The following is a 10,170-nucleotide window of genomic DNA, read 5'->3' as shown; positions in this document are numbered from 1 at the left end:
TGGAAGACGGAGGAAGGTCCCAGACTCGGGGACAGGGACCCGGGACCTAGAGGCATGGACCCGGACCCTGGGGGCAGGGACCTGGAAGACGGAAGCTGGAGTAATCTCTTCATGGAATATTTTCCCCAACAGTTTGCCCCTTATTTTCTTGCTTCATGTTTGAAGGCAGGAAATAACATTACTTTCTTCATAGGACTTTATAAGTTGCACCGTATTATCACGCTGCCTTGTCGGTCGTTCTCAGATGCACTTGCGCTCGGTGTAAAAGGATTTGCAGCCTAGTTAGAGATGTATGACCTTTGATTCAGATGACTTGTAAGACTTTCTTCTTCTGCTTTATGAAGATGAGACGTTGCCCCCACGGTGGCCAGAGTTGGCCGAAAGTTTGACGGAGAAGCCGGGAACATCGGCATAAAGGGTGATGCTTCTGATCATACCCCAGGTGCTTGTGCAGCTTCTGTAGCTATACTCGGCCTCAGCTCAGGCAGGGCTATCTGATTCCAAGAATCGTGTGGAGGAGTGTATGGGTCAGTACCCAGGAATTCTGAGAGGGAGAATCTTGGCGAGGCTAAGGATCAGGGGGACGAAGAGGTTGAATAAGACCCGGAGGCCGAAACTGAGGATCCTCATGCTTGATTCTACTGGCCTTGCTTGTGCCTCTCGAGCTTGTAAAGGCTGTAATAGACTTTCAGGAGGGTCTCCGTGCCGGTTTCCTTGCTGCGTTTAGCATACTTGATTCTCCTTTGGTGTTGATGTTGTAGTTGGAGCTTCTTGCCTCGTCTCTAGATCGTACCTTGACTTTGGGTAGAGGGGACATTCAGCATGTTCGTCTTGGTGCCTAGAGATAACCGAGTTGATTCTTGGTACCGGAGTAGATCTCCATGACATGCTGTTTACGCGAGCAGTAGTTTCCATGGCAAATAAAGAAGGTGGAAACAATGGTTGAACTCTGCCATTAATCCTTGGCCACTCTCAACTATGTAGTACTGCAATCTTCTCTTCGGAGGTAAGCCACCATCATTGCTGGGATGACCTTGCGTCGTGCTTTCATGGAACCCAGAGGATTCTAGGTATGCTCTCCCAAAATCTGGAGGTTTAGAGATACATCTTTCTGAAACTCATAGGTTCGAGGATGTGATCGGATATTGTATGGACTTTCATCCAGGAACCCGGAGGCTGGATGGACTTTAGTCAAGGGACCCGTTGCTTGCATGGACCTTAGTCCGGGAACCTGATGGTTGTGTGGACCTTCAAGGGGACCTTCCCGTATATCTTTTTGACTTGAAGTCGTCTTCGTCGGGTAGACTCTCGTTGATTGCTAGGTAGGCTTTTTGGAGCAGTGTATTCCTTTGCGTCATCCAGCTATCCTTTGGGAAGTCTTAAAGACGGAACAAGATGTGTTAGACTCGTGAACCTGAAGTATAGGGATGCTTCACATTCCACCTTCCGTAGATAGGTTACTCGTAAATTTTTCCGATGAGATAACAGGTCTCTCTTAGGGACCCGGAGATTTAATGGCAGGATCCTGGGATCCTACAGAACCGTGGTACTGCTTCAGAATCCGGAGATGTTGTTGGGACCCAAAGGTCGTTTCTGGAGCCCGGAGGCTGCCCTAGACCCGGAGATCGCCTTTAGAACCCGGAGGTTGAGTGAGGACGCAGAGGTTGATGGGGAACCCGGAGGTTCCTCTAGACCCTTAGGTCGTATTTAGGACCCTGAGGTCGGTTAGGGACCCGGAGGTCGGACTCGGAGGTCGATTGGCAACCCGGAAGTTCCTTTAGACCCTGAGGTCGTATTTAGGACAATGAGGTCGTTTTGGGACCCGGAGGTCGATTGGGAACCTGGAGGTTCCTCTAGACCCTGAGGTCGTATTTAGGACCCTAAGGTCGTTTAGGGATCCGGAGGTCGGTGGGGAACCCGGAGGTTCCTCTAGACCCTGAGGTCGTATTTAGGACCCTGAGGTCGTTTAGGGACCCGAAGGTCGGTTGGGAACCCAGAGGTTCCTCTAGACCCTTAGGTCGTATTTAGGACCCGAAAGTCGTTTAGGGACCCGGAGGTCAGTTGGGAACCCGGAGGTTCCTCTAGACACTGAGGTCGTATTTAGGACCCTGAGGTTGTTTTGAACCCGGAGGTTGCTTCTTGACTCGGAGGTCGTTTGGGAACCCGAAGGTTCCTTCAGACCCTGAGGTCGTTGTTGGGCCCGGGAGGTTATAAAGAACCTGGAGGTTTACCTTTTCAAGGTCCTGAAGAAATTTGTTCAGGACCCGGAGACTGCATGGGGACCCGAAAGTTCTTAATAACCCAGGGGTATTTGATTTGTATTTTAAGGGACTGTATTCTGCCATATATTTATAGAAGAGGTTGTGCCTCCCTTCTTAGGATTTGGAAATATTTATTATATCCTTAGATAATAGAATATTTTCATTTTCTTAAGGGATGTCGTATGTATTGGAATACTTCCTCTTTCTCTTAGATTTAGGGATAATCCTTCTTGCCCAAGCTGGTTACCTGATAAATGGAAGATTTCCATTTATCTTAAGGCAGGAGAAATCACTTGGCTTGAAAGAAGGAGGAAGGTCCCAGACTCGGGGACAGGGACCCAGAAGCAGGGACCCGGACCTGGGGGCAGGGACCCAGGACCCAGAGGCAGGAACCGGACCCTGGGGGTAGGGACCTAGAAGACGGAAGCTGGAGTAATCTGAACATTTTTCCCCAACACATATCGAGAGAGCAATCAAGAGAGGATTGACTAGTGCAGAGCGTCTTACAGAGCAAAGGTATGCGGGTTTTGCCTCTAGAGAGATCATTTCAGAACGTTCAGTGGATCTAAACTCAGAAGACACATGGGGCTATCTGAGTATAATCAAGAAAGGGAAACTTAAGAAGACTGTCACAGGCCTAGGAGGTTACATTCCAGAGATCGTGAAGGAATTCTATGCAGCCTTGCCTGGTGAGATGACCAGAGGACCAGAAGTCATAGTTGTTGGAGAAAAATACTCAGGTACTACTTTCCTCCAGATCCCAAGCAAGACCAAGACCTCCGAATCCCCGTTTTAGGAATGCTCAGGATCCCCAGTATCGGGTACCCCGGTATCGGTTCCAGGAACCGCCTCCAGCTCCAAGAAAAGGCAAATTGCCGATAAGGAGAACCTTCCATATTTCTGAATATAGAAGACTTCCATCTACTCCAACCAACCTATAGACGACTATATAAGGGGAACCCAAACCCTAGAACAAGGGATCGGCTCTTTTAGACTTGAAGGCTAGAATTATATGGCTAGACTAGGGTTTCTTACTCAATACTTTGTAATCTCTTCTAGTTTGATCTAATAAACGCTTATTCAAGTCATAATCTCTTTTACTACTCTAAAATCTATACGAAACCCAGCATATCCATCGTTCCGTAGTACTCTAAAAGATCCTACACAAAAATCTCTTAAAATTTTGGCACTAGAAGGAGGGGAGTAATCTAAACTACGTGACGATGGCAGTGGATGAGCAAGACAACACGTCAGAATCTACTCCAAGAGAAGCCGAGCTACAAAGGCAAATCGACGGATTACAAAGCTAGGTAACCGACTTACACAAGGCTCGGGAAGCTACCGAGAACCCTGAGCTTTCCTCCAAAGTTCAAAGCCTGAAGGAAAAGCTAGATAAACATTCGAAGCAGCTGGAGCAAAGTGCTGAGAAGCTTACTCAGTTCGAATCTGAAAACCTTGTTCTCCGAGACAAGAATCAAGCCCTCAACACGACAAGCAACAAGAAGCGCCGCTTCCTCACACAGGTTTGATCCATGCCGAGCCTCGACAGCCTTTAGGTGAAGCCGGGGCATCAGGAGAAAAAGCTGGAGATACGCGAGTCCATGAAAAAATATCCAGCGACTCCGAGCCAGACTCCGAAAAAGAAACATCAGAAGGAGCCGCGGCATTGCAGTCCTCATTGACCACCTATCTGGAGCAGATGTTCTCCAACAAGCTCGACGCCATGCAATCTATGGTAGAAAGGTTCCCCAGGGTAATCCATGTTCTTACGCCGATACTCCTTTCACAGACAAAACTGCCCTTATCGAGATACCGAGAAAGTTCTCCTTCCCCAACATAAAGATGTATGACGGCACCAGCGACCCAGATGACCACATCGCTCAGTATAAACAAAGGATGCTATGATGGGTTCGTGGAGCAGTTCACAAGTAGCCGGAACCTGGAGAAAACCTCGGACAGCCTCTATGAAATCCTCCAGCATCGGTCGAACCCCTTCGCGATTACATAGCTCGCTTCAATCAGGAAAAGGTATCGATTCCTGAATGCAATGTTACCACAACAATCTCAGCCTTCAAAAGAGGCATGCTCCCAGACGGGGATCTCTACAAGGAACTGACTAAGTATCAGTGTAAAACTATGGAAGACGTATTATCCCGAGCCTGGGCCCATGTAAAATGGGAGGAAGACGTCGCAAGCCGCGCTAGGACTCAGCAAAAACAAGCAACCAGGCAAGACCGGAGTGATCGAGACAAGAGGACCTCCCAGAAACCCACGAAAAACCAAGGGGGAAGAAACTGGGGCAGGTACATGAGCCGTCCACTCGAGAGAGTGGAAGGGATGTCGGTGTCTACCTGGCCAGATATCTCACACTTTTCTGTATCCCAACCAGAGCTAATCAACGCCCTAAGGAAGATGGGTCAACTGGTTAAATGGCCCCCGAAGATGAGGTAACCCGATTCCTTCTGAAACCCTGACCTCTGGTGTGAGTTCCATCGTGACCATGGTCACAAGACGGAGGATTGCGTCGCACTGAAGATCGAAGTCAACGAATTACTCCAGAAGGGATACATTCGGGAGTTCCTATCAGAAAAGGCGAAGAACCTCCTAAGCAAGGAGACACCCATGAAATCTGCTGAAACCAAGCCCGCGTCACCACCTCGACAGGATCGAGTGATTCATGTCATATCCGGAGGTTTGGAGATAAGCGGCATAAGCCATGCAGCCGCAAAGAAGAGCACGCGAAACGCCAAACTTGGCCTGGAGACGTCCAAATCAAAACGGCTACTCTTGGGATCAGACGAAATAGGCTTAATGGCAAAGGAACAAGAGAAGGTCCTAGCTCCCCATCATGACGCTCTGGTGGTATCGCTTACCGCAGCAAACTGCTTGGTAAAGAGGATCCTAGTAGATAACGGAAGCTCCAACAACATCATCTTCCAGACCGCCTATCAGGACCTGGGATTGGACGAGAGTGTCTTAACTAGGAGGATAACCCCACTCGTGGGATTCAGCGGATAGGTGAAGCAAACCGCCGGTGAAGTGGTTCTTCCAGTCTATAATGGAGGAATCAACATGTCAACTAAGTTCCTCCTCGTCGACTACCAATCATCCTACAACATGATCTTGGGAAGACCCTGGATCCATGATATGGGAGCTGTCCCCTCAACACTCCATCAAATGGTGAAGTTCCCAAATCCCTGGGGCATCAAGGCCGTCAGGGGTGATCAAGAAAACTCTCGATCCTGCTATCAAACCACCCTGAAGGGAAAAACCAAGGCCTTATAGCAATTACAGTACAGGTCTCGAACCCTATGCGTACAGGGACCAGAGACTAACAAGACGAAAGGTACGCGACAAGCTGGAAACGAAAGAAGGAGGCCGAGGAACTCTCCCCGGCTCAACATCAACCGCTTCGCATGGTCTCTTTTGGATCCAAATCAAGCTGGTCCAAAGGTAGTCAAGACCCAGAGTCCTTTCGATTCAAGGTCCAGACGCGAGGCATCATATCTGGAGAGGTGGATCCCTATGATGATAACCCCAAGGAAGAGTTCAGGGCCAAGGACCCGTACTAAATTTACGAACTCCAGCAGGTTTATCCCAAAGAAGCATCATTCCCCAGCTCAGAAAAGGCGACAGCCTATAGGCGCTATCTCCACATGTTGTCAGATACCTTGGCACCCAGGAGATTCCGGCCAGATAAGGAGTATCAAGAAGCGAGTTGATACCTCGTTTCCCCCATAAAGGACGATTCGGGAGACCAATCTTCTGCGTACACTCTAAAGGGGTCAGACCTCAGAAAACATTCGAAGTTCTCAGTCAACCAGAGAAAGACGACTGTGGATCCCGCCTGAGGAGTCCCAATCCATGATGACATCTTGGTCTTTCCAAAAGGGGGGCACGCGCCTCGAAGCTGGATCATCCACGAAACTAGGGCAGAAGATCTCTAGACCCCCTAAGGTCCCGAAGAAAATGGCTACCAGTACGGGATCCTTGGGGCAAGCTCAACCTACAAGCAACGCAAGGATCCACGGGTCAGAAGAGAACTCGATAAGCCCTGGGAGAAAACTAGTAGAGAAACCACCTCGAGTACTCAATACCCGACTGGCTATCCCCCAGACGATGGAAGGAGGAACCCTCTCTGCATTGAGCACAACCCCGAGGCTCATCATCCGAGAAAACGCTGAGCTGTCGGCCCAGGACCAACCCAACCGATGGCATACGACCAAGAGCCATGATGAGCAAGCTGAGACGGAGACCTCCCAACAAGGGGACGAGGTTCTATGACATGACATAGTCCACGAGCTATCAAAAAGAAATGGTAAAACGTAGTCTACCTATTTGGAACACCTTGCAACCTACTATTCTATATTAGGATCCCCAGATCTCGATTTATATTACTCTATTATCTATTGTTTAAGCATTTTAGTTTCCTACTTATATGTATGCTAAGAGTCTCTGGACAAAGCTTATCTAATGAAATAGTTCCGACTATAAAAGTAGTAGGAAAGCCACAATACTTAAAGGGGCATATAGGGCTGGATCGGGTTCCACGAAACCTTCGAATCCCAGCTCAACCTCACTGATACGTGGTATTTCCACGTGAAAACAAATGGGTATGAGACATAAAGCAGGAATGGGTCTGCGCAAGCCTGAGTATGTTGTCGATACTAACTAAAACCCCTGTATAGCCTAAGGCATATCGGGGTCCCCAAAAATCATACGCGTAAGTACCTGTATTAAAACGCTCCAGGCTATACGATACAGGGGACACTATATAAAAGTGCCAAAGTACTGTGACATACATGGATAGGCCTGGGAATATGAGTTTTTACCCGCGGGGCCCGGCCCGTTTGACCCGCCGCGGGGCGGGTGCGGGTCGAACAATTTAGAAAAATCGATTCGCGGGTGCGGGTGCGGGTTATGAGCATTTTATGCGGGGCGGGTGCGGATAGGTGGATTTTGAAACGCGGGTACCCGCCAACCCGCAATTTTTTTTTGTAAAAATGTATATTTTGTAAAGAAAATATGAGAATTTTAAAAAATAATAATCAAAATATTTTAAAATATTTAAAATTTTAATTATCAATATATTATTTATATTATATTTTACAAAAAATAAATTAAATAAATATTTTTAAAATAAAAATATAACCCGCGGGTTCCGCGGGTTATCCGCAAAATTAAGCGGGGCGGGTGCGGGTACAAATTTATTTGTTCGCGGGTTGTGCGGGTCAGATTTTTTGACAAAAAAAAAACTTTGTAACCCGCGGGTTGGCGGGTTTGACCCGCAACCCAGCCCTATACATGGAGCACTCGACTGCTTGACCAGACGTGGAGAGTGGTAAAGTCTGGCACTTGGATTTTCATCCACACCAGCAAAACTTTAATATGTCTGATAGTGGCTTCTGCAGAGGCAGCATGCAGCACGGGAACTCGATAGTGACCAGCTTCCGAGTGGTAGAATGCGAAATCCCAACAGGTACCGGTAGTAGTCTCTCCTAGGGAGGCGGAATACGGTCCCTGCAAAAACTATAATTCTGGGTTAACACGAAACCTCGGATCCGGCCCACATGCCCTCTAACAAAACTTTCACGAGAAATCTTGAAAGACCTCAGGGTCCAAATACCTATAAACTACGGACCCAAGGTCCATAATCATGCTAGGATTCCAGGGGTCGGTCCCAGGAACCCATAAACTTCAGGGTCCAAGGCCGACCGGATCCCCCAGGAATCAGGAGTGATTCTAAAGCCACACGGCCCCAGGAGTCAGGAGTGATTCCCACCAAGAAATGATTCAACACGCAAAGTAAGGGCTAAAGAATCAATTCAACGCACAAAAGGAGTCAAAAGCAACAATCTCTTAAAAAGGGACCGCAAAGGATCAACGTTCGAAACTGTAGAAGACATTACTCAAAAGTAAAAAGCTCAAAACACCAGCATAAAAAAGAAAAAAAGGCGTCTCTAAAACATTAAAAAAAAACGGATCTGCTGAGTATCGCGATCCCGCTGCAGATCCCGAGGTAGCTGCTTGAACCGGTCCTCCAGTCATCCGCTGGTCAACTCCTTCAGCCCATAATAGGTAACGGTGATATTCTTCTTCTGGATTCCAGTGATCCACTTTCTTCTCCAGCCACTCCTTCATAAGCTCCCATCTAGCTGTAGCTCTTGCCCGGAGGACTGATTGGTCCCTATGGAACGCAATACCCCGCACTTGGTTACAAAGGCAAAACAATTCGGTGAGCAATCTCTGATGAACAGCCATAGGAGAGATACGAGCGGATGGAGCTTCGGTACCAGCCGGAGGAACGAAAGAAGGACCAGAGACCGATGAAGCAGCTCTAACCAATCTTGGGGGAGGAGTATAAAAGGGTCGTCTCTTTCGGGTCTTTGCCTTTTGATACTCATCATAGATAATCGAAACCGAAAGCCTTGCAACGTTCCCTGAAGAAAGACAACACGAAAAAATTAGAAGAAAGAATGGCAGCAAGAAGAAACCAAAGAACAAAATCTCACCTCACACACGACTATGGTATAGAGCCTCCTTGCTCATCAGGAAGTTCACCCACCGGAATCGTTGAGGAAATCCCAACACGAGCTTCACCACTACCTCCCCGATGAAATACATTGGACGAGCTACATCTGTCATCATAATAAAACATCAGTTCCAGACAAGCGGCAAACACAAGACGAAGAAAGTAACTTACCCACGATACGCCAAAACGAAGGATATGGAGACGATCCTGGAATCTTCACAAATAAATACTGTTTGTCCCAATCGTCTCCAAAGGGATAGTTACCCTTGATTCCCATTGAAGTCTCCTCTACCAAAAATTCCCCAAGAACTTAAATAGCCATTAGAGTTCTGCAGGTCAGGGGAGTAAGCTGAGAAGGACAGAAGCCAAAGAATGAAGACACCTCGGCAACAATAGAGGGGACGCCAACTCGGAAACCTGCCTCCAGATACGCTTCATAAATGGCTATCTCATCAGATCCTCCATCCGGAGCCCGTTAAAACTCGGAAGGACATCTCATCACCACCGAGGGAGGAATCGCAAACTTCTTCCGAATATTGATAAGGCTCTCCTACTGGATCTCGGAACGTGGGCCATCATCGAGGAAGTAGGAGCGACGCTGCCTCAGGGGTGCCATCGGAACTGCCTCATTATCAGCTTCTGAAATCTCTCCCCAGACGGAGGTAGGAGATGAGAAAGGGTCGGCGGAGAGATGACGCGGTCTTGTACGTCCACCCACGAACGAAGACGGGAAAGCTGGGGTATCAGGATTCATCTCAGAAGATCAGAAGCTCAAGACGAGTTGGAGCTACTCGAATGCTTTGCAAAACTTTATATACACCAAGTTTCTATTCCTCTATGGCTGGAAAAAGGAAATATTCATATTGTCTGATATTCTGGAAGATCCTCAAAAGTAGACAGGTCTGGAAGAAAAGGAAAGGACGATCTTCGCGAAAAAAGGAATACGCCGCGAGAAAGGAAACTTTGTGAAAAAGAATAAAGGCCAGAGATGTTCTCTTCAGACTCAAGAATCTCCGGAAGAGATCGTCGAAACTCCAGACTCTGTCCTCCATGGCAGATTCAAAGAACCTGAAGAAACACTACCAATGCTGGGTCCTCTACAGAGAAACCGTCTCTCACTTGGGTCCGAAGAAGAAATTCCAGCCTACGAAGAACCCAAAAGACGAGCTCCTGGAACGCTGTCCTGCCTGAGGGATACCTGCTGAGAATGAGCAACCCCGGTTGACTTGAGTGCACAGGTTATTCCTCGAAATCGATGACGAAATCGAGAAATAAGGGGCAAACTGTTGGGGGGAAATACTCAGGTACTACTTTCCTCCAGACCCCAGGCAGGACCCAGACCTCTGGGTCCCCGTTTTATGAACGCTCAGGATCCCC

The 10,170-nt window shown here is 48.0% G+C and overlaps 1 protein-coding gene across 1 annotated transcript; it reads left to right on the top strand.

The window, feature by feature from the left end:
- The first annotated feature begins 4,397 nt into the window (after positions 1 to 4,397).
- Positions 4,398 to 5,279, top strand: LOC106314965. Its single transcript, XM_013752757.1, has 2 exons — positions 4,398 to 4,685; positions 4,773 to 5,279. Exons 1-2 carry the CDS (start codon positions 4,398 to 4,400, stop codon positions 5,277 to 5,279), a joined length of 795 nt encoding a protein of 264 aa, XP_013608211.1.
- Positions 5,280 to 10,170: the final 4,891 nt, after the last annotated feature.

This window comes from Brassica oleracea, chromosome C9, assembly GCF_000695525.1.
Source record: "Brassica oleracea var. oleracea cultivar TO1000 chromosome C9, BOL, whole genome shotgun sequence".
Classification (NCBI taxonomy): Eukaryota; Viridiplantae; Streptophyta; class Magnoliopsida; order Brassicales; family Brassicaceae; genus Brassica; species Brassica oleracea.
The sequence above is the reverse complement of the archived record's forward strand: the minus strand, read 5'-3'. Positions and strand labels throughout refer to the sequence as shown.

What these genes read in the sequence shown, in the direction of transcription:
- LOC106314965 (XM_013752757.1), top strand. Translation starts at nt 4,398, where the DNA reads ATGGAAGACGTATTATCCCGAGCCTGGGCCCATGTAAAATGGGAGGAA. An exon ending in TAAGGAAGATGGGTCAACTG is followed by an intron (nt 4,686 to 4,772) that starts GTTAAATGGCCC and finishes CATGGTCACAAG; the next exon opens with ACGGAGGATTGCGTCGCACT.